General features: G+C 44.1%; 1 protein-coding gene across 3 annotated transcripts in view; it reads right to left on the minus strand.

Annotated features, from left to right (window-relative positions):
* Positions 1-23212, minus strand: part of LOC122026131 (rab GTPase-activating protein 22-like) — a 41860-nt gene extending 18648 nt beyond the window's left edge. For 2 of the 3 annotated variants that reach the window (XM_042584787.1, XM_042584774.1), the window contains exons 1-3: positions 22881-23211; positions 21871-22006; positions 21715-21764 (exon numbers count right to left, since the gene is read on the minus strand). In XM_042584787.1, the coding sequence (XP_042440721.1) occupies positions 21715-21764; positions 21871-22006; positions 22881-23188 (494 nt within the window). In that variant the 5' untranslated portion in view covers positions 23189-23211. Of the gene's footprint in view, positions 1-21714; positions 21765-21870; positions 22007-22880 lie in introns of all 3 variants that reach the window. The other variant, XM_042584781.1, reaches the window with a different exon arrangement.
* Between the last annotated feature and the right edge of the window lie 2227 nt (positions 23213-25439).

The following is a 25439-nucleotide window of genomic DNA, read 5'->3' on the forward strand; positions in this document are numbered from 1 at the left end:
AGCATCTCGACACTAGTCGGAGAGCTACATCGCCGAGCCTTGAGCGCCACGTGCCCGGTCGCCGACTTCGTTCTGACAGATCAAATTGGCGCCGCTGGAACGCCCCATCCGAGCATAGACAATGGACGAGGCCGGACGACAAGACACGGTGACGCTTTCAAGGGAGGAACTCGACGCCCGGTCGAGATAAGGGCCGCCAAACTCGCTGAGCAAAAGTTAAAGCATCCGCCGAGCGGATTGAGCAACAACAGCAACGCCTGGCCGAGCGGGAAGTACCTCCACCACCGCCGCATTCCACCGGCCTTATTTCGCACCGAGCCACGCCACCAAGAGATATAGGATCTTCCTCGATGAAATGCCAAGGATGATGTGAAGGGAAAGCTCCTGACGGACTCATCTCCCGAGCGACCAACCGCCAATTTTCGGAAGCCATTCTCATGAGATCCTTCCAAGCACTACGTGCCCCTACGATCGCCAGTATAATGGAACAACGGACCTTGATGATCATTCGGTAAGTTTGATAATACCGCCACGCTCCACCAATACACCGATGGAGTGAAGTGCCGAGTCTTCCTTACCACGCCTCGGATCGGCCCTGGTTCCAGATCGCCGGACGGATCCATCACAAGCTTCATGACTTCAACGGCCTTCCTCCACCACTTCGCCGCAATGCACTACATAAAACAAGCGTTAGCTTGTTCGCCATCAAGAAGAACCAAAGAATCGCTCGAGCTTACATCCGATTCAACCAAGTGGCGATGGACATCCCAACAGCCACATCGGAACGATGATGAACGCCTTTCACAAGGCCTCATTATGGGGACTTCAGTCGCTCATCCGAAGCCGCCCGAGACTACGATCACATGCTACATCTAAATAACCCATCACATAAACGCTGGAGGTTGATGCAGTTCTCGAGCGGAAGGGCGTCGATTGCGAACAAGACTATTCGACTAGTTAAGTCGGATGGCGGCATCGTTCGGATGAGGAGGCTACTTGGGAGCTCGAGGATACGATCAGAGCTCGATCCCCATCTTTTCCTTTGGGTATATGATTTAATTTACCATTCGGCATTTATGCTTTATATCATTGTTAATATTTCGCGATGGTGATAAATTTGGGACGAATTTTTATTAGTGGAGAATGTAAAATACTAGAAAATAGGCGAATATTAATAAAGGAATTTCTGATTTGAAATTTTCAAAATTTTTGGAGCTCGTATGGAATGAGTCAGCGGGGATAAAAATAGGGCCGGGAAAAGCCTATTTGGCTACCCATTTAAGCGAGAAATGTTTATAATTACATTTCTTTTCTTTATTTTCTTTATTTGTTTCTTTTTCTTGACTGAAGGCCCTCACTGTGCCTCTCTTCTCCCTCACTCCAGACGAAGCAGAAAAGCCCTACCGTGGCCGTATTTGGTTTCTTCCAAATGTCCTCCTTTCTTCTTCTTCTGCTTGTGCCAGGCGGTGAGCTGCCCGCTCAGCCCTCCCGTAGCGCCATTCATGCCCGAGGTGTCATGGCTCTTCTTCTCCCTGCTGCCAGTGCCCTAGCCTCAGCCGCGACACCCATCTCTACGGCGACATCCGAGCACAGCCGGCCCTATCTGTGCCTTAGCGCAGACACACTTCTCTTGAGGGTGCCCTAGTGTGGAATCTAAGCCCTAGTTCTTCCGCTTGCTGCCACAGCCGAGCGAAATTGCTTCTTCCCTCTATTTTTCAGTGATCACCTCTGTGCCGGCCACCAAACTTGCCACTGCTCTTGATCGGTCCACGGTGAGGTTCAATTGTTGGTTGGGAATTATGTAGACTCAAGGATTTGATGAATTGTTTCCCTTTTGATTATCTACTGTTTTTTTTTTATTAGAATGTTGTGTTGTTATTGTGGGATTGATCACTGTGGTAGTGAATGTTTTCCTGCAGTATCGTTTGATCTCCGGCAGTAGATAGATTCCAGCAGCAAAGGATCCTACTTCCAACAGTGATAAACGGCTGTGAGTTTCAGGTAAGGCATAGGAATTTGATATATGCTATTGATCATGTATGGGTTGAATTAGGTTTATGTGTTGGTCAAGGATTTGCCCTAATTTAGGGTTAGAGAGTTGTTTAGCTATTTATGAGAATGTAGCTAAATAAAAATATATGCAATTGGTAATACAAGATCTTGACGCGAGACGAGAATCTCGGAGTCAGATTTGGACCACTTTATTAGAGGCAGGTACTTTGACTTATGTCTTTTGATATGCATAATAAAGTGTTTAACATACAACAATGATTGTGTTTCCCATTTATTTCGGTTGGTCACTACATGATCGGATACATATTGCTTGTTTACTTATTATGCACTGCATGTTATTATTTATCTGACCATACATGCTTTAGGTAGTGACCCAACCATATGATACATTATGTTCAGGACCTAGGGTTTATTTGATACCCTATCTGTTTGTGTACCTTCCATCTGATATATTGACTTGTGGTACACCTTTTATTTATGTGTGGATCTTGCTATGCTATTCATGATATTGCCATGTTTAGAGTCATGCATCATCTTGCATGATTGCATGCTGTGCGGTTGTCTGCTCCATTATTGTGAGCGCATCGCCAGTTACATGTATCTGTACACACCACCACTCATGGGTTAGTGGTATATCAGACAGGTGTGTGGCAGTTCTGCTGTTTGGCTCCGTGGGTCTTGTGACTCAGCGTGGTAGCAAGACGATTCCTTCTGTTTGGCTCCGTTGGTTTAGTGTAGCGTTGTGGCCGTGACGATTGGACTTTGTTTGGCTCGTTGGTCGCTCATGGGTAGTGTGGCTCGGTAGTGCCGGCAGAGAGACCTCCCGTCATCGTGTCTGGGAGATGAGGCGTTGCGCTCCCCATTTATTATTCGGGGTAGGGTATGTGTGTACTCAAGGGCATCCGTCACTCGGTCACTCGTCAGGCGGTGATGTCGAGTGCGCGGTTGTCGGCCTACCACTCGAACTCACCATTGTGTGTGAGATGGCGTCGGGGGTGACCATGTCATTGGCATCATATGTGATCAGGGTAGTAGGCGGGCCCCCTTCTCAACGCCAAGTGGAAGTCACCGGGCAGCCGCCCACCCGGAGGAGAGTGTGGTCGGCCAGGACGGACGGCCATAGATGGTCAGGTCCACCGGTCGATGGAATCGAGTACCGGAAGGGTCCGGCAGGCTTGCACTTATAGTTGGTAGGCACCCTGTCAAATCGGGGTTCCGCCGCTCGAAAAGGTCATGGACCGAGTGACCTTTTGACCGATCACGGTCATAAAGCACCCTGTTTGGTAGTCTCCACAAAGCACAAGTAAACCACTGCGGATGTCCGGTCGGATGTTTAGGTATCTTTCCGCTCGGACTACAAGTTTGGAGCAAAGGAAAGGGCCGAGGATTTCTTTCTCTGACAACCTGTAGGTTTCACGTGTGTGTCGTGCTCGAATCTTGTAGAGGATTCTTGCATCCCATCGAGGCATGCTCATTTGTAGCGATATGGGTCGGGTAAACTTTCGTGACGGCGTACCTAGGAAAGGGCGGTAAGCTTTACGTGTAGCGTACCTAGGATAGGACGGGGACACTTATGCACCTTGGTACGCGTGCCCAAACCTTTCACAGTTCTATATAAAGAACCTCGGGTTTCATCGGCGGTGGTATGTACTCTGAGACTTGGAGCCACCTTGTTCATCGTGATTTACGACTAGGCGGGAGGTCGTCGTGGGAATCCCTTCGGCTCGACTTACTGCGAGGATAGCCGGAGCATCTCGACACTAGTTGGAGAGCTACATCAGTGAGCCTTGGGCGTCACGTGCCCGGCGTCTGTTGACCTGGTTCGGACGGGATCAATTGGCGCGTCTGTGGGAGCAGCTCCGCATCGAGCATAGACAATGGGCGGTGGGCGGCGGCCTGCGGTGGCGCTTTGAGGAGGAACTCGGCGCTGCGAGTGAGATAAGGGCAGAACTCGTTGAGCAAAAGCAAAAGCATCCATGCGGCAGACGGGCAACAAACAGCGTCGCGTCGAAAGCCGTGTACCTCCGACCACCGTCGCGTTCCACGGGCCTTATTTTGCCCACGGAGCCACGCCGAAGAGATATAGGATCTTCCTCGGATGAAATGCCAGGCGGGATAGCGGAAGGGAAAGCTCCGGACGGACTCGTCTCGGCGGACCAGCCTGATTTTGGAAGCCGTTCTGCGAGATCCTCTGCCCAAGCACTCGTGCCCCTACGATCGTGAGTATAATGGAACAACGGACCGGATGATCATTTGGGTAAGTTTGATAACACTGCCACGCTCCACCAATAGATGAAGTGCCGAGTCTTCCTTACCACGCTCTCGGGATCGGCCCAGCGGTGGTTCGAGGCTACCGGACGGATCCATCACAAGCTTCGAGGACTTCGAGCGGCCTTCCTCCACCACCGCCCGCGGTCGGCGTTATCGAAAACAAGCGTTAGCTTGTTCGCCATCAACAAGAACCAAAGAATCGCGAGCTTACATCCGGTGATTCAACCAGTGGCGATGGACATCCCACGACCACGCCGGAAGCGATGATGACGCCTTCACACAAGGCCTTGTTGATGGGGACTTCTTCGGTCGCTCATCGCCGCCCGAGACTATGATCACATGCTACATCGGGCCCACGAATACATAAGCGTGGAAGGCGCGAGCGCTCGGAAAAAGCTCAACCGAGCGTGCACTTGTTAGTGCGGCGGGCGACACTCAGCTCGGCAACCATCTAGAGGACCAAGGGTGAAGCATTGATCTCCCCACACCGGATCGCACGTCTGAAGTGGCTGCGCTCGTCAAGTCGAAGGTGGACCCCAATGTTACGCAAATTTCCCGACGGATCGCCTGACCACGAGGGATTGCGAAGCCTTCCCTTTGTGTCGATCCTGTTCCCCGGAGAACCCGAGCAGCGGTCTCCTCCCTCGACACGAGGCAAAGGACCCGGGAAGCCGGCCGGACCCGCGTAGAGGCGACATCACCATCGTCCGATCGGCGTAGATCCCAAGGCGGAAAGTCGCCGGGCGTCGAGGCGGTCCCGACCATCCACTCGGGAGGAAAGCAGGAGCAATACTTCCGGGCGAAATCAGCGTTATTCTTTGGTGGGCTAGGAGGAGACTCAGCCGGCAAGAAAGGCGGGCGTTCGGCAGATCCATACGGTCATTTGTAGCCAAGAGCGGGCAAGTGGACCGGAAATCACTTTCGGGCCGGAGACTGGAAGGAGTAGAAGTACCCCATGAGACGCTTTGCTCATTAAAGCGGTAATAGCAAATTACACCATTCACCGCATATTTGTTGACACGGGGAGCTCGGTCAACATACTATTCAGAAAGGCGTTCGATCATTTGCAAATTGATCGGGCAGTACACTTCAATGGCGACCCGCTCTACGGGTTTCACAGGCGATGAAGTTGATGGTGGACAATCCGGTTAGCCACCTCGGCTGGGAGAAAAGCGCTCGGGAGGACGGGACAACAAACTTCGTGGTGGTTGACTCTCCCTCATCCTACAACGTCATTTTGGGACGGCCAGCTCGGCGAATTCCGAGCGGTTGTCTCAACCTTCCACCGAAGATAAAATTTCCGTGGAGGACAAGGTTGGAGAAATACGGGAGATCAACTAGCGGCTCGGCGTTGCTATATAGAGATGATCCGAGCGAAGCTTCTTCCGCTCGGAAGGTCCCCGAATTGAGGTGCACGCCATAACGAGAAACCCCCTGCTTTAATTTATGATGAAAAGGAGGAAGTTCAGATCCATCCGACCCGATCGGAAGCCACCACTTTCATCGCTGCGGATCTGGAGGAAAAACAGAAGGAGAGGCGATCCAATGCCTCCAGAAAATCATGATGTCTTTGCAGGTCGACACAGGTTGCGGCATTTCGCCAACGATCTTGCGTAGATTGCATGTCCGGGCTCGGCGATGAAGCAGAGAAAAGGGACTTGGCGAAGCGAGAATACCATTATCCGGCGAGTAGAAAAACTTCTAAGGGCGCCCACGTCTGATTCGGTGGTGACGTAGTCTTGGTCTCGAGGCGGCAAGTGGAGGTCCGCATCGACTTCGAGACTGAACAAGCATGCCCAGTTTTATCCTCTGCCGGATAGATCGGTGGTGGACTCTCGGTAGGATGTGAGTTAATTTGCATGCTTGGCGCCTGTGCCTGCCTCGCGCGAATCAAGAAAAGGTGAGCCGTAGCGGTGGCGCATATTGCTACAATGTGATGCGTTCGGATTGAAGAATCGGGGCCACCTATCGGTTGATGAACAAGGTATTCGAGGCGGATCGGGCGGAACACGGAAGTTTCGTGGGCGACATTCTTATCAAATCCGTCCAAGCGGCCGATCTTTTCAAGGATATGGAAGAAACCTTCCGAACACTGCGTAAATATGGAGAAGCTAAATCCCGAAATGCCTGTTCGGAGCTAAAGGAGGGCGTTCTTGGGGTATATAGTGACCGGCGGGGATCGAAGCAAATCCAACAAGGTGAAAGCTCGCAAGACATGCTTCCTCCCGGAAACACAAGGAAGTGCAGCGGTTGGCCAGTCGGATAAGCTGCTTTGTCGATTCATCTCCAGCTGGCCGGGCCTGCCATTCTTCAAGATCCTACAGCAAGCTACTAAGTTCGGTGGAGCGAAGAGTGTGACCTAGCATTTGAAGAGTTGAAAACATATCTGAATTCACTGTCTTGTGAGCCGATCGGAGGCGAGTCCTTTGTATATGTATTTGTCGTCGGTAGCATCTTGTAGGCTCGGCACTTGTGTGAGGCGAAGCGGTAGGTGTATTTTCGAGCCATATTTTGAAGATCTTTGAACCGCTACGGACTAGAAGTTGGCCTTTGCTCTGGTTCTAGCCGCTCGGCGCCTTCGTCACAATCATTGTCCGGACGAGCAGTCCACTCGGAAGAGTCTGTTGAATCCGAGCGTCGACGGCTTATCAAGTGGGCGACAGAATTAAGCGAGTTTGACATCCAGTACCAGCCCCGCTCGGCGATTAAAGCCCAATCCTTGGCTGATTTTGTGACAGAAGTGCAGAGGCCAGAGCTCTGTGGAAGATATATGTGGATGGGTCTTCCACTCGACTCGGAGCGGGATTGGGATATTACTTATCTCACCGCAGAAGAAAGATGCACCTATCCGTCATTTGGACTCTGAGGCCACCAACAATGAGGCGGTGTATGAGGCCCTTATGGCGGATTCTGGTGACACGACATGTGGGGGCGGTCGGGTAACTCTGTCGGATTCACGGTTGGCCTCGTGACTTTCAAGCACCTTTGAAATCAAGCGTGTTGGCTTAAACTCTGCTGAGGCCTTTGAAAACTTCAAGCTACTTTCAGAAGTGCTTATCGGAAGATTCCCGAGCGGAGAACCAGCGGTAGATGAGTTGGCCAAACTCGCGAGCTCAATGTGAGTCGCCATTCGTGACAATTGAAAAAGCGATGGTGGCGCATGTCGACCGGATCTGAGGCCTCGCGTTTCCAAGTACGGAGGACACCTATTATAGAATTCCTCCGTTCGGGCACCACACCATCCGATGAATATGCAGCCCGGCTCCTCAGAAGAAGAGCCGGTCGGTTTACACTCATCGGAGATCAGCTTTACAAGAAAGCTTTCTCGCGTCCTCTGCTAAAATGTGTGAGCTCGGAGGACTCAGCTTACATCCTCCAGGAAGTACATCAAGGATCATGTGGAGGTCATCCGGGCGGACGCTCGTTAGCCAAGAAGATCCTCTTGGCCGGATACTTTTGGCCAACTTTACAAGCAGATGCCGCTCGGACAGTATCTACATGCCTTTCATGCCAGAAGTATCACAACTTCTCCCACCGACCGGCAGAGGAGATGAAGGCATCAACCATCTCATGTCCGTTCGATCAGTGGGGAATGGATATTGTGGGTCCATTTCCGATGGCGACCGGGCAGAGGAAATTTTTACTAGTGGCGGTAGATTATTTCTCCAAGTGGGTGGAGGCCGAGCCGCTGGCAAAGATCACTGAACAGATGGTTAAAAAATTCATCTGGCAACACATCATTTGTCGGTTCGGCATCCCTCGCCGACTGGTGTCCGACAACGGGCGGCAGTTCACAGGGAAGATGTTGGAGGATTGGTGCCAAAGCTACGGCATCGAGCAACATTTCACGTCCGTGGCCTATCCTCAGAGCAACGGTCAAGCTGAAGTCGCCAACCGGGAAATTCTTCGTATTCTGCGCGCTCGGCTCGACCATTTGGGAGGAAGTTGGCCGGATGAAGTGCCGAGCGTCTTGTGGGCCATCCGAACGACGCCAAAAGAGGGGACGGGAGTCACACCGTTCCATTTGGTATATGGCGGTGAGGCTGTCATACCGGTCGAAGTCGGCGTTGAGTCAGCCCGGATCCAGAACTATGATGATGACAACACCGAACGAAGAAACATGGAGCTGGACTTGGTAGAAGAAGAGAGGGCAAAGGCTTGGTTCGGTGATGGCGTCACGTCGTGGATGAAAGCAAAACTACTAACCGGTAGCGTAATTCCCGGATCGTTCAAGTCGGCGATCTTGTGCGGAAGAAAGTCGAGCGGTCGTGACGTCGGCAAGCTTGGCGCCATGGGCGAGCCCTTTCAAAATCATCGAAAGCTCGCTCGGGCGTATTATCGGAGGATGAGGACGGACGGCGGCTAGATAGGCCGTGGGCGCGAACCACCTCCGGCCTTATCAGGCGGGGTGAAAGGTGTATCACTGTAAATCACCATTTCATTTTTCGACTAAATACTTGAAATGCAGAGATGAAAAGTCGAAGGAGCGAATATAAGGCATTATCATCGTGGCCCGAAGGCCCCAGGCCGATCGGCCGGGTTGTGTATAGCAATAACCCGTGCCGTTCGGCCGGAATTAAATTGGTCAAGCCAACGCTCGAAGATCGAAGGCCCGTACCCTTGAACGGAGGTATATTATCCGAGCCAAAATACTCGATGAGTAGATCCTGAGCCGTGCGGCCGGAAGGCATTATCCAAGCTGGGGGAAAGGCGAAGAGCAACTCCGAGCGGAAGTGTCAAAATTAGCCTTGAAGACCGTCGAGACCGTAGAGCCGCGGCGACCGGCTATAAATATCCGCGCCGACGAGCACCGTCGTTAAAGATCAAGAGGCAGCCGGCGTCTATAAACCCTCCGGCGGAAGCCGGCGAGCACCGTCGTTAAAGATCGAGGCAGGCAGTCATAAACCCTCGGGCGGAAGACCCGGCAGGCGTCGAAGATCGAGGCAGGCGTACATAAACCCTCGGCGGAAGACCGGCGAGCACCGTCGTTAAAGATCAAGAGGCGAGCCGGCGTCTAAACCCTCCGAGCGGAAGACCGGCGAGCACCGTCGTTAAAGATCAAGAGCCGCGCCATAAACCCTCCGAGCGGAAGACCGGCGAGCACCGTCGTTAAAGATCAAGAGGCGAGCGTCTATAAACCCTCCGCGCCGGCGAGCACCGTCGTTAAAGATCAAGAGGCGAGCCGGCGTCATAAACCCTCCGCGCCGGCGAGCACCGTCGTTAAAGATCAAGAGGCAGAGGCGTCATAAACCCTCGGCGGAAGCCGGCGAGCACGTCGTTAAAGATCAAGAGGCAGGCGTCTATAAACCCTCCGGCGGAGGCCGGCGAGCACCGTCGTTAAAGATCAAGAGCCGCGGCGTCTATAAACCCTCCGGCGGAAGACCGGCGAGCACCGTCGTTAAAGATCAAGAGAGGCAGGCGTCTATAAACCCTCGGCGGAGGCCGGCGAGCATCGTTAAAGATCGAGGCAGATACATAAACCCTCGGCGGAAGGCGAGCACCGTCGTTAAAGATCGAGGGCCGCGCCTATAAACCCTCCGAGCGGAAGACCGCCGAGCACCGTCGTTAAAGATCAAGGGCAAGGCGTCATAAACCCTCAGGCGGAGGCCGGCGAGCACAGTGGTTAAAGATCGAGGCGGCGTCTATAAACCCTCCGGCGGAAGACCGACGAGCACCGTCGTTAAAGATCAAGAGGCGAGCCGGCGTCTATATCCGCGCCGACGAGAACCGTCGTTAAAGATCAAGAGGCGAGCCGGCGTCTAAACCGCGCCGGCGAGCTCCGTCGTTAAAGATCGAGGGCCGCGCCGATAAATATCCGCGCCGGCGAGCTCCGTCGTTAAAAATCAAGAGACGAGCGGCGTCATAAATAATCCGAGCGGAATATCGTCGACACTGCGATTATCCGTATTCCCCGCCGATTCGGACCGAAGCTATTTTCCGATCGGACTCGAGGTATAAAAGGTTCGGATCGGCTTATAGCGAGCGATTCTGGCTAGCAGCCCAGATTGATATTCGGCCGGACGGAAGAGCTGGGGAAAACACTTCATTCTGGAAGAATGCACCTCGAATGCCCAAGGTATGATGTGATAGAAGACGAGCGGACCGTACAAGTGTTAGCCAGGGAACAGTGCAAAAAGATAGAGTACACGAAAGGAAAGCATTTCATTAAAATTAGAACCTTAGGTCGAGTGGCCTAAGTACAAAAAGGTTCATGTTCAGCCGAGCGGCGAAATTACAAAAATTACTCGATGTAGTCGTAGAGGTCCCTCGGAATGTTGCTCAGGAGCTCCACTTGATCGCCGGCTGGAATATTGGTGGACTCCGGAAGAAGGCCCTTCGACTTCAGATAGGTCATAGTGGCCGTAATTGCCAGGTCGAAAGCCGAGTACATCCGCTCGCAAATTTTCTCCGAGAACTCGGGCGATCGGATGTAACTTTGTCGGAGAGCGGCGACTCGGCTCGGCTCGGCATCCTGGTATTCCTTGAAGGTTGCCTGGGAGCTTGTCAGGGCCTCATTCAGACGTTCAATCTTCTCCGCATCGGCCGAGCGGCCTGCCTTCTCCCGATCGAGCTGCTCCGTCAGCTCCTTTATCTTCAACTCCAGGCCCCGGGCCTCCACGTTTTTCTTCTCCAGATCGGAGATGGCTGTGTTCTTCCGAGTGGTGGCCAGAGTTATCTTTGTGTCAAGCGACTTGACCTGTCGCTCGGACTCGGCTAGGGCGTGGGCCTGATCAGCTGTTTTCTTCTGCTCAGCAGCTAGCAGAGTTTGAGTTTTCTTCAGCTCTTTTTGCAGCTCGGAGTAGGAAGGTCCTTGGGAGCCGCTCGGACCACCTGCCGCCCGCAGTTGCCTTATCTCCTCGTCCGCCATAGCCAGACGGTTGGAAACTGCTATCTCTTCCACCCACCTCTGAAACGAAAGGCGCAGTTGTTAGAAGCCGAGCGGAAATATTTTAGGTAAAACAAAAAACAAAAAACAACGAAGAACTTACCCCCGTAGCCGCTTGCATGTGGCTGTTGGCTAAGTTCTGGAGAGGGATCAGTGCTACGCGCGCCCGAGCGTCGGCCCACATCTCGGCGAGGGGCCCTTTCAAAGTAACAGTGTGCTCGGGCACGGTCGTCCGGTCAGCTTCTGGCAGCAACTCTTCAGTCGGAAGATGAAGAGTAACCCGTATTGTGCGGCCGTGACCAGGGATCGCCCGACCGGGATCAGAAGCTGGCGCAGAAGACCGCGAATGGATGGTCGAACGTTGGACCGAAGGCGAGCGGGGGAGAGTGTCGACCGGAGTGGCCTCGGCCGGAGCAGTCAGCTCGTCCAGTCGAAGGCGTCCGGTCGGATGAAATGGTCTCTGCCAAGGTGCCTTCCCTTTCGCAATCCGGCGGCCCGGTCGGAGGGTTGGACCGCGGAGGTAGCCGAGCGTAGCGGAGTCTCCACTCGGCGTCTCTTTTGCGTGGCTGATCCTCCTCCCGAACGGACCCTTCCTCTGGGGCCGTTGGTTCCCTGGAGGGTAGCGCCACTGTCCACATGCTGTTGAGAGGCCTGAGCGGCCGATTCAGCCTGGGTGCCGCTCTCTCCTTCGTGAGAACCGACCGGCTGAATACCCAGCGCCTTCATTTCTTTGGCTGCCACAGCCTCCAGCGCTGCTGCCTTTCTCTTTAGAACGCCGGCCATCACCGAGTCCATGACGATGTCAGCTGCATGAAGAGAAAAAGAAATCAGTTAGCAATTAAAGCAAGTGCCAAAGCAAAGTTCTTACCGAAGCCGGTCGGAAGTGGGGTCCGTATAGGACTCAGCCCAAAAATGTACATCACTCCCTCGTGAAGAAGCTTGTTGATGTCAAGTCGTAGACCGGCTAGTACATTTGCGGCGTGAAGATAGTCCGGTCGGGTCTTGAATTTCTTCAGTTCGGGAGGGGGAGGTAGGTGACTTGCCACTGGGTCGGAAAGTTTGGCTGACTGGGCATGCGGAGGTAGAAATAATAGTCCTTCCAATGTTTATTGGAAGTGGGTAGTTTATTGAAGAAGACCAGACCGGGCCGAGCTTGGAACATAAAGGTGCCCGGCTCGGCTTGCTTAGGATAATAGAAATAAAAGAAGACCTCCGGTCGGAGGGGAATGTTGTGAATCTTGAACAAAACGACAACGCCGCAGAGGAGACGGAAGGTGTTTGGTACTAAACTTCCGAGCGGCACGCCAAAATAATTGCAGACGTCTGCTATAAAAGGATGGACGGGGAACCGCAGACCGGCGGTAAATTGGTCGCGAAAGACACAGAAACCACCGCGCGGCGGTCTGTGTGGCCGAGCGGCAGGACCAGCTAGGCGAACTTCGATATCCTCGGGGATTTCGAAATTGTCAGCCAAAATATCAAAATCCCGTTGTTCGAAACGAGATCGCATGGTAGTATACCATGGGCCTAAGGATTGTTCTTCGGGATGAGAAGAACTGGCCATGATCGGGGCAGAAGAAATCAAAAAGGAAGTTCCAAAGACGAAGGAATGGAATTTCAAAGACTCGAGCTAGGGGAAGAAATACGGATTAGATACCGGAAAGGAAGGAGGAGAGATCTAAAACCTTACTGAGGGGAGATGAATCGAGGAAAGGCGCCGGAGAGCGTCAGAAGGCAGCAACAAGATCGCCGGAGCTCCACAGCGCAGAGAGCAACAGTAGAGGTAACGGAGGCGTGTGAAGGCGAGAAGGAAACGAAGAATTTATAGGGTGAGGGCCGGTCGGCCTCCACCGTCGGATCCAGGTCACGGGAATCAATGCATACATCTAGCCGTTTATTTCGAATTGCTTCGGTCACATCAAAATATCATGCAACCGCCTCCATACTCTGATGAAGGGATGATCGACATTGATGTCGAAGATTGGCGCAGAACGCAAGGAGATCCGGCGAAAGCCATCATTGATTCATTCAAGGATACCTCTGCCGCTGACCGGGCGGAGGAGATTAGCATGGAAGAGCCGTTCGGCTAGACTCACAGTCCAGTCAGTCGGACTATGCGCCTCCTTCGACTAGACTTGAAGGGAAGGCAAGTGATCCGGTAGTAAGAGCGGGCCCCCTTCTGCAAAGTCAACGCCAAGTGGAAGTCACCGGTCCGACTGGACTGCCGGCCGGCCGATGGAATCGAGTACCCGGAAGGGTCCGGCCGGCTTGCACTTATAGTTGGTAGGCACCCTGTCAAATCGGGTTACGCTCGATTAAAAGGTCATGGACCGGTGACCTTTGACCGATCACGGTCATAAAGCACCCTGTTTGGTAGTCTCCGCAGCAAGTAAACCCTGCGGATGTCGGGTCGGATGTTTAGGTATCTTTCCGCTCGGACTACAAGTTTGGAGCAAAGGAAAGGCCAGAGGATTTCTTTCTCGACAACCTGTAGGTTTCACGTGTGTGTCATGCTCCAAATCTTGTGACAGGGGATTCTGCGTCCCATCGAGGGCATGCTTCGATCTGTAGCGATATGGGTCAGTAAAACTTTCGACAGTCGCGTACCTAGGAAAGGACAGGTAAGCTTTCTGACAGCCGCATACCTAGGATAGGACAGGGGACACTTATGCACCTTGGTACGCGTGCCCAAACCTTTCACAGCTCTATATAAAGAACCTCAGGTTTCATCGACAGGGGGGGCTGGTATGTACTCTGAGACTTCTGGAGCCACCTTGTTCATCGTGATTTACCTGACTTGAGCGTCGGAGGGTCGTCGCTGGGAATCCCCTTCCCGGCTCGACTTCTGTGCAGGATAGCCGGAGCATCTCGACACTAGTTGGAGACCTACATCAGCGAGCCTTGGAGCGTCACGTGCCCAGCGTCTGTTGACTTCTGGTTCGGACAGGATCAATATGCATGATGCATTTATTGTTTGTGTTTGCTGCATTTACTTGCTGCATTTATTTGGATGCATATGATTGACATGCATACAGGATTATGACACTCTCGGTCTGATGACCCAGTTACCTTTATACCTTGATCCTGGTTAGTACAGTTTTCTCCTGTTTTGTTCCAGTTGCATTTATCCTTCTCGTATTCAGGAGACTGTACGCATGATTAGTGTTGTCTGTTATTTACTTTATTTTGCATATCAGTTGTACCTGCTGAGTGTTGGACTCACCCCGCCTCTATTGTTGTTATATTTTCAGGTTGAGGCTGTCCGGAGCAGTTCCAGTCGCTAGTCCCCATCTGCACGTAGTGCTAGTCCTTTGCTGGTCTTGAGTTGTTATTTTATCTTAGTTTCTCTATCAAACTTTGTTTTTAGTCTTGTATTGTTTTACTTATGGATATTGTATGGATTCTTATCGTTTGATGGATTTTTGGTATAATTTGGATTTATTCTACTACATGCCTGCCTGGACGGCAGAAGAGGTGAGTTCTTCGGATTTGAGCTTTACAAGTGTAGTTGAGTAGGGTTGATTTCGAGTCATCTTATTACTGCGTGGTTGTGTCAGCCAGAGGCTGAGAATTATATTAACTGCGTGGTGATTGTCTATTTATTATTGTTGTTTATTCCAGCCGCATGTGGCTGAGGTATATACTGTTGTAGAAAAGTTTCAGATTGTCCGCCGTACAGGGGAGATGCTGCCGAAATTTCTTCGGACAGGGACTCCTCTGGGGCGTGACAATTAAAGTCTAGGATTTACTTCTTCACATGTCTCATCTACCAAAATAATATCATCTGCAAACAACATGTACTATGGTACCGTATCTTGGACATATTTAGTAAATTAGTCCATGATTAGTGTAAAAAAATAAGGATTAGAGTTGATCCTATTTTTATGGGAAACACTTCAGTTAATCCTCCTAGGGTCTTCTCTCTTGTCATTATATCTGCATATCAATAATTAGTTCAATATACGATATGCTTACAACTCTCTTTTCTAGAGCTCTCCGAACGATTTCTTTTAGAAGTCTAGCATAAGCTTTTTCTAACCAACACTATATGTAAGTCTTCTTATGTTCTTGACACTTTTCAATTAATTACCTGAGAAGATACATAACTTCTATTATCGACCTTTCAAACATGAATCCAAATTTATTTTGGATCACCATGGTCTCCTTCCTTAGTCTTTGTTTATTACTCTTTCTCAAAGTTTTTGGTATAACTTATTAGTTTAATACTTATATAATTTGCACAATTTTATTTCCTTTATTCTTATATAAGGGAACTAGAGCATTTACCATTCATTGATTTTATAATTTTTTTGATGTTAATATCAAGTTGAATAACTTTGTAAATTATTCAATATTTTCCTTTCCGAGCACTTTCATACCTCTATTGGAATATCATATTGGTCTAACTACTTTTTCATTCTCAATCTCATTTAAAACTTATTCTACTTTTGAAGTTTGAATTTTATGATAAAAGATTAAATTTATATATTCCTTTAACTTACTTAAATTATCTAAATTAAATTGGGCACTTAAATTTTCATTAAAAAGTTGATAAAATACATATTTCATTGCTTTTTTTATTTCATTAGCATTAATAGTATCCTATTGCATTCATCTTTAATATATCTTATTTTGATAAAATTTCTTGTCTTTCTCTCTAGCACTTTAACTATTATGTAAATGTCTTTTCGCTTCTTTTATATTCAATTTTTGTTATAAACATTCAAAAATTTCATTTATTCCTTTCTCGGCCTCTTTCTTGGTTATTGTATACTTTTTAAAATTTTCCTCATTCTTACAATTGTATAATACCGTCAAAATTTTTTACTTGGTGAAACACATCCTTTTAACTCATCGAGTATACTCTTGGCTATTATTTCAATTTTAATGTCATCTTATCCTATGTTGTATTTGAGTCACTATGTGTTTCTCCTAATACTTGTACTCTTACTCTCTCCTATATTTTACTACTCATCCTTTAACTTCTACCACTTAATTCTGAGAATAATGCACATTTTTCTTCTATTGATATTATGCTTAAGACGCATATCCAATACTACTAACCTATATTAGATAGTTTTCTCCAAAGATGACCTAACAATCTTAATAAATCTTTCTATTCTTCTTCCTAATCATAAAAAATCCTTTTGAACGTGACCAAGTGTTTTTCTTATTTCTTGAAAAACGTTTTAGATAGTATAAAATTATATGTTATCATAAAATCCAATACAGTTTTCATTCTTCATTTCTGGTTCCAAATACATACCCCCTTTCATGTTTCATATTCCTCATTTTTACTCATACATGTCCATTTAGATGTACTCTTATTAAAATCATTTCGATTGACGGAATATTTTATAATATCTCATATAGGCCGTCCCAAAACCTTTATTACATTACATCTAATCCTACTTGAGGTACATATATACAAATTACATTAAAAGTTTCTTTCACCACCACTATCTTGAGAGTTATAATTCTATCCTACTTCCTAACTACCTATTATTTCATCCTTTAGATTACTATTTACAATAATACCTATTCCATTTCTTGTTTTACTACTTTCTGTGCCATAACTTAAAATTGAATTCTCTATCATCTTTGCTTTCTCTCCTACCCATTTTGTCTCTTGTTCACACAAAATATTAATTTTTCTCCTAATCATTCAATCTACTACCTCAATTGCTTTACTAGTGAGCATTCATAGGTTCCATATTCTAATTAGTTTTTTTATAATATTTATTATTATTCACCCTATGGTGTTAGAATCACGGAATGAAATGTCGTTCCGTGCCACCGACACAGACGGTTTTTACTGTTCCACAGGGCGGCCGAAACCGGCACAGGAGGCGCCCCCGTCTCAAGGAGTCGCGAACGCCTTCAGCGGCGCCAAAGGCATCCCGCGATGCCTTTGGCACCGAAGGCATCGCGCAAAACCTTCTGCGACATCGAGCGAAACCTTCTCGACATCGAAGGCATCGCCGAATGCGTTCGACGACCCTTCCGGTGCCACCAAACCCCCCGCATTGGGTGATCGATCGCGGATCACATTTTTTCCCCGATAAATAATTATTTTATTTAATTAATTTAAACAATTCCTAAGGATGTATAATATTTCGAATAGATTTTTATAAACCCTAATTAAATTATCCTAATAAAATATATAAAAAAGTATATTTAAAATTAAAATAAATTTAATAAATTTTATTAATATAAATTCTGATTTTTTTAAAAATATTTTAAATTTCATTTAAAAATTTAAAAAATATAATAATTCTTATTTATATTCTAATATTTTTTATTATTTTGTATTATTTAAAATTTCATTTAAAATTTTTAAAAAATTCTAAAAAAAATTATAAATTATAAATTTTTTTAAAAAAAAGTCTAATAAATTATATTTATATTCTTATTTTTTATTATTTTATATTTTTTTACTTGATATTTTTTACTATTTAAAATATATATTATTTAATTAATAATTAATTAAATGAATAAATAGCTACTACAACAACAACCAAGCCTTATCACACTAGGTGAGGTCGGCTTAAATGAATAAATAGTTAATTTATATAATTATTATTATTATATATAAAGTAATATCTTGTATTAATTTATATACTTATTATTATAAATAGATCCATTTAAATTCGAATTATTGATATATCAATTTTATTTAAATAAAATTATTTTTAATTATTTTTTTAATAATATTAAATTGTTCAATAATTGAGAACTTATAAAAAACAATATACAACTTATTTTTATATACATCATAAACATATTTATCATATAATTATTATATATAAATAAAAAATTACCAAAACTGTATCAGCATGGCACGATTCGATATCGAAACCTTATCGTTTGGGTCTGAGACCAAAACCACCGTACGGGTCGAAATTTTAAACCTTTGTTAGAATTCTTACATATTTAACACTATACTCAAGTTTTCATGGAGATGTAGCGGTCCTTACCGAGACGTTACAATTGGACCCTACAATGCGTTCCTTAAGGAGAAAGACCTAACATTGATACGATAGTTTGATGGTTCCATTCATTGAACATTTGCTTGAGCTGACAACTTAACGCACAACCCTCTTCCTTTTTCATCCGAGCTTGGGACAACATTGACGAGTTTAAAATATGATAAAGAGATAATTAAGAAATTTAGAATGAAAAATTCTAAGGAAATTGTCACACCTATAGCAATAAATATCAAACTAGACTATGATCCCGAAGGTAAACCTATAAATGTCAAGTACTATAGTAGTGTTATTGGCAACCTTCTATATGTTCTACTAGTTGATTTGATATATTATTGTAATAGGAGCATGCATAACACTTCAATCTTATTCTAAAGAGAATCTTGAGATATCTCAAAGGTACTCTTAACTTAGGACTGTGATACCCTAGAACTATGACCACTCAAACTCTGACTATACAAGATACAAAGCGAGAGCTGCCAACTATTAGGATCATTCTTAGTCCGTTAGAGTAGTCACCAGAAGTATTGTGTTGTTTTATCTACCACCGAAACTAAATACATTGCGTTAGGATTGACGAGCATGAGGAATCATCACAAAACCCCCTTCTTACCATGCTTAGTATTGACGCTCATTTCTTGACCGAGGAAATGAGGCAACGTAGGTGTTCATGATTATCAGTGTCTAATATTTGAGCACCCCGTTCTTTTTTGAGTTTTATAGGGATGTCATGAGTATTATAAGGCATTATAATATAGAGAAATTAGTCTTTTGTAACCATTCAATCAATCTTAACCTTTGTTCCGAGTTCTACAACCTTAAGTGACCAGTTCACTTATGCCACTAGGGCAAATTACATGAACATCATTCTTACTTTGGAGTCATTCAAGAGCACCTAGGTTATCGTCCCTCGATGAACACCTTTATTTGTTTTCCATATTTTACTAAGCCCTTACCAGCCCCCTTCTCTAACTTGACTATGTATAGCATTCACATTTCTTTTATCGTCATTGTCCACACACTGTCACCATGTTCAATTTTGTCCATCTTAGTGCACCCAACAATATTTTGTATAAAGTTGTCATGGTTTGCATCTTACCCAGATCACCCAAGGTCAAGCCAACCTAAGGTTGCCACATCTTTTTCTTATATATGTTTTTTTGTCGGAGACTAGATGTCGATGTTGCTTTATAAATTTTTCATTCCATCATCTATTTCTCGATTTTGAGACAAGGAACCATGCATATGCCCTTTTGTCATGTCATCACATCATTTCTCGCATCTCTAAGGTTAGATATGTATTGGAGCAATGTAACACCTCTATCAAAGCAATTTAACCACATATGGCCTTGGCCGGGCATGATCAAGGGGGACCACACCATGACCCAGTCGTCAGATTGTTATTGAGGACTCAAATGACGATGACAAAGTGCAGTCGATACCACAACCACCAATTCTAGCACTTCCACGACCTCTTACTATGGAAGAGAGACTGATCAGGCTAGAAGAGATAGTGACTACTCACTTTGAAGAGCTCAAACAGGGGTTCTCAACTTTTCATGAGTTCCTACAAGAGTTTATCACTTACCAATAAGAGGATCTCTACGAGATGATGAGGTCCTAACACATAAACCAAAACCCTCTACCTTTAGAGGATTAAATATTTTATTTTTATGCTTTACCTGATGCTTGGTTGTCTAGATATTTTGGATATTTGATCACTTTGGATGGATGTTGATATATTTTTCTCTATGTTTGGATATGTTTTCCATGTTTGGATGATCTTCTATGAAAAAAAAGGACAACCTGTGCACGAAGCTCCCGCCATGCGAGGTCCCGCGGAATGATCCATTGTACACAGCTTTTCTATGCTTAGATAAAAAAAAAAGGCAGTCTGGTGCATGCCACATTGGGTCTATTGTATGCAGCTTTACCTTGTATTTTATAAGAGATTGTTTCTGTGACTCAAACTCATGGCCTCAAGGTCACATGGCAACAATCTATGCTTAGATATCTAAATATTTTTCTATACTTGGATACTTTCAGATAATTATGCTTGATACTTGATATCTCTATTATATTTGCTATGCCATGATTTTGTTAGCACTTATTCCACCTAATCCAATAGTTAAGGTTTTATGTAACAAATATAAAAAGTAATATTTAATGCTCAAAGTTTTTATCAAATACTTATAAATAAATTTCATATACTTATATAAAAATATATATTCATTTTAAACAAAATTATATCATGAGACATATTTTTTTTATCAAAATATGAACTCAACAATAACACATGAAATATAAAATCAATAATAAGCATATCTAGCAATCAAAAATTGATATTAACAGAAATATTTTTTATACACTTGTATTTTAAAAAGTACCAAATCTATATTAACACAACATATTATGGTACCTAAATTTATATTCCAATTCAAGACTAAAACTCCAACAGGACTCAAAATTTTAAACCTTGTGCCAAGTTGAGAGGAAAACTTGTATATTGTATATCTCAAAGGAAATTACAATCCATGTATTACATAAGTAAATAACCACTTCTCCTAAAGACTAGGTTAAATATATGACTTGGTAAATTAATGTTTATTTTTCCTAATACTCAAATGATTTCAACATCTTCTAATCTATTTGTATTCTTCTTTCTATGCTCCTTATGTCCCATGAGATGTTATCTTTCTTCACTACAAGAGCCTAATAATCTTCTCCCCTTTCTTCTATTGCCACGCAAGAAGTCCACTCAATACACTCTTTTAATAGTCCTTAAGACCCTTGCATGTAATTTCCTTCTATGTATTATTAGTTTCGTGCTATTATATTGCCAAGAGAAGTCTATTCGGGAGACTTTCTCCTAGTACCTCTTTATTGATGTGCTGATGTGAGGTCAAAGGATTCAATGCATGCATGCTTCATCTGAAAATGTGTTTCACTTTCATGCAAGTATTGCATTCTCATTTTCATCATGTTCATGTTTTGGTTTTGTGTTTCTTGTAAAAACTTTACCAGTTTATGTTATTCTTATAAAATTTTCTAGTTTATGTAACAAGATGGAGCATAGATCCTCCAACTTGATGGGAGTATTAGATTAATTAGGGTTTGTGGGTCATATGTAGTGGATTTATTCCCACATTGTTTCAAGTTTAGAGTCTAACATCATTCCTATGTACACTATGCAATTGAATATTTACGAATCAATACATTCTTTCCTTACACATTTACAAAAATTACATGAATTTCTATTTCAAATATTTGAAAAAGTATTGAATCTGTTTGTTGTCATCTGAAACAGATTAAAGATGAAAAGGAACCCTGATATGCTATTCAAGACCACTCATCCTACCATTTTTCTACAAGACCCTGGTATCACAAGTTGTAAGTGTATCATATTACAAGAAGTAGATCAAGAAACCTACATGTAATGGATCGTATATCATACCCAGCAACTGTAGGTGACAAGAACTAGAAGATAACAGCTATAATCTGAATATATGCCAGAACAAATATATAAACTAAAATAATAGCGAAACCTTTTAAGCTTACACTCCAAGAAGAAAAGGCCAAACTTCAGCCCTGATGCTCGGATCAATTCCCTGAATTGGATATTAGTTTATTGAGTTAATGGAATTTCCTCAAATTAGTTATCACCTAACTAGTAGTTCATAAAATACAAATGTCATTGATGTGATCAGTTCTTACTCCACTGCGTACTTTCTTTAGGAATTTTACACCTCCTCCTCGAAGCTTTCCATCTGGTAAAAAGAAAGTATTCCACTGCTGCCTTGTTAATGGACGTTTTCTTTTCTTTCCTGACCATGGTGATTTAAGGCCACCTCTGATAGAAAATATCAAATTCAAACTACATACATACAAAATAGCATAAAAATGAGAAGGTAAAAGAAATAAAATGGGAACAACAATAATCTCATCAAGGAGCATGGTAGCCAAACTCAGGCTTCATGTTTTAGAGAGATGGAGAATAAATAACATCAGGAAGCTAATATCTCAAGTTTCGTATTCCAAATAACATTTGTAATGTGACAACTGACAGTGTCAATATACAGATTGCGCAAATTGAAGCACTACAAGAAAACCAGTAATATGAAATACCAGAATTGAAAGTCCCAATTGATGCGATCAGCAAGATCAAACCAGAAGACGCACAAGAATTGAAAGTCCCAATTAGATGTTAGACAAGGGAACTTTGTATGAGTTTATTTCAGAAAATGTGGTTTGGATGTCATTTAGATGGATGAACAATTCGGATTAACATTTAAAGAGGGAAGCCCTTGATAAAGATCTTGGAAAGGAGCTCAACATGAAGAATCTATAAGCTTACAGGGAGGTCAACTATAATGAATGAAATTAGTTTCATAAGGCGGCCAAATTAGAGAAACAAGAGAGTGAAAATTATACCGCTTCAAAATTCCATTGTTAGAGAGAAATCGGGAATCAAATTGACAGGTAAGGGGACAGAAAAGACACGAAGAGAGAAACGATCTCAGATGATTCCGTGACGACTTAGGTGACGGAGAAGAAGATGAAGTACGAATTCATGGCAACGCTTTCATCTATAAAGTGTATTGGTTCTTCTATCTCTCTTTATTCTAACAATTCGAATAAAAAAAAACTTGTTTCTCCTTTTTCCCGCAAAGAAATTTAGGACGGCAATTAAGGGTGCTACGTTCTAGATTTTTTTTTTTTTTTACCTACGGGAAGAGATGACCAAAGTGGCGGCCAAGGCGAGTCCAGCCATGGCCGTAACGCCCAGCGCTATGCCGTCATGCCACCGCCCATTGCTTCCTCCGGTACCCCAGATCCAAGCGCCGCCATTGTTGCTGCCGCTGCCCGCATCCCTTCTAATGAAGCTTCCGATCCCTCGTTCCAACCAGCTCCAACCCCACATCGATTCTCTCGCCGCCGATCTGATTCGTCTCCAACCATCACAGGCAGCTACAATCGCAAGATCCGTCCTCCGTTGGAGTAACTGGAAAAGGAAAGTGCCCAATATTGGCATAGATATTACGCGGATTAACAATGGGTTAAAAAGGAATTTCCTGCTGATTTATTTGATAAGATTTTCCAATAACCATTCAACCCTTTAATTTACTTACAATATATCTTACGCGGATGAGCGTAAGAGAATTATATTTAGGCAACTGAGTTTCTTAGGCTAGGGCGGTAATTGAGTCGAGTTAAATATAAAATTAATCAATTAACTGCTCAAACGGTCGCTCAAATTTAAGTTGATTTTTTTTTTAAAAAAAAAATTAGTTTGGATTTAACTCGAGAAGATTAAAAGATGAAAGAGATGAAAGGATGGATCTCGTCTCATATTTGGCTCATCAAGGAAATTGAAAAGGGTTCATGATTATCCATCGATAATCAGATGTCAACTTTCTTAGATTTATTATGTAATTAGAGAAAATATCCTACAATATGTCATAATTAAAATTTAAGTATTAGATATTTAGTTCATTGTTAAAATGCCGGATCGCTGCACCAAAACTTAGTTTGATTTAACTTGAGTAGTTAATTTAAATATTATCAAACTATTAATTGAAATTTATTTAATTATTTGTAACTTTCATATTCTTAATCCTATTTTTTTGTGCTTAGTGAGGTGGATCGTTTATTCATTGAGGACATTTATTTATTTATAATTTTATTATTAAGTTTGATAATATATTTGTTGATTAACATAATTCATGCAAATTTATTTATTTAGTTTAATTTTATACATGTTAAATGAACATCAAGAGGATTGGAAAAAGACTAGGGAGGATTGAATAGTCTCTCGTAAAACTTCTATAGTGATTAGTTTGCAAAGACAACAACAAAGACCAGAGTAGAAACTCAAACAGAAGCTAAAAATCAAGGGCAAAGATTAAATGGCATCCTAGATTTATGGAATAGTCAAATGTGCCTCTTTTTCTAATTAACTAGCTTACTTAGGCTTTAAGGTTTAGTAAATCAAAATGAATAGATCAACTAACCAATATACTATTTATCACCCTCTTGGAGCTTCAACCTGAAAACTTCCTCTCTTCTTCGATTTAGGATTTAACTTTTCTTCACAATGTAGGGTTTATTTTTGTCGTGCATATAGCTAAAAATACGACATGACTTCCTGTTATATCAAGTTACTAAATCCATTTTCAATTTTTTGTGATATTATTTGTATGATGGCTTTTTTTCTATCATTATCTTATTTCAATGGCAGGTTTTCTTGTTATAAACTCTGATGAGTTTAAAGACTGATTGTGTTTATTGTTAGTATGTTCTTAAATGAATCAAACTCTTATCATTTTTGTGATGTTGTTTCCTAATGAGTATATATCTTATGAATATTATAAGAACATGATCCACAAGGTAGAAGCTATCAAACAACTACTAACAGTTCACAATTCAATGTCCAGTGTCGGCTGCACAAGAGGGCATCGACTTTCTATCTCTGCATTACGATGGTGATGTTGTTGCACTGCCTCAGGCTGCATCATGCTACCAGGGTATGCCATTTTATTGGAATGCCTGAATATGACGTCTGTTTGGCGCAGTGTGTCTCTTACTTACTCTGGCACCAAAATCAGTTGTTGCCTATCTAGCATACAAGTAAGCCAAGAGGGTGATAAAAGAGTCAACAGGGGGCAATGAGGATTGATGGGGTGCCATTGCATTTAAGGAATGCACCAACAAAGATGATGAAAGATATGGAATATGGCAAAGATTACATGTATCCTCCTGATCACAAGGATTGCTTAGATTGCTCATCACAGACATATTTGTCCCTGTCACTTCTTGGGCACAAGTTTCTTGATTGGCCTCCAAATGATGAAAAGCAAGAGTGAAGCAGGGTACGCCTACAATTGCACATTTTTCATAGATTTAAAATTTTGGTTTATAGATAGCTTTGGAATCTACTATGGATTGTGTTCATTTTCTTGGAAAGATATGATGCCAACATTTTTTTGGACTGGGGTAATTGAGAATATTTAAACTCAGGATCCTTCACTTGGTTTGAATATAAATAATGACCAATCTTAGTAGTTATATTGCTTTTGTGGCTACTCATAATTACCACTAGTAGGAGAAAACTTCCTAATGATGGCTTCTTTCCTAATGAATAGTTTATGATAAGATTACAAAATAGTTATCGAGTATAGCAATCTGGTTATATGATAGAAGTAAAATAGGTTGTTCTCTTCTTATATTAAGTAATGCAGATGGATGCTCCCATGGCAGTTGCTTTCTGATTGATTCTTGAAAGA

The sequence above is a fragment of the Zingiber officinale genome, chromosome 1A, assembly GCF_018446385.1.
Source record: "Zingiber officinale cultivar Zhangliang chromosome 1A, Zo_v1.1, whole genome shotgun sequence".
NCBI classification, from domain to species: Eukaryota; Viridiplantae; Streptophyta; class Magnoliopsida; order Zingiberales; family Zingiberaceae; genus Zingiber; species Zingiber officinale.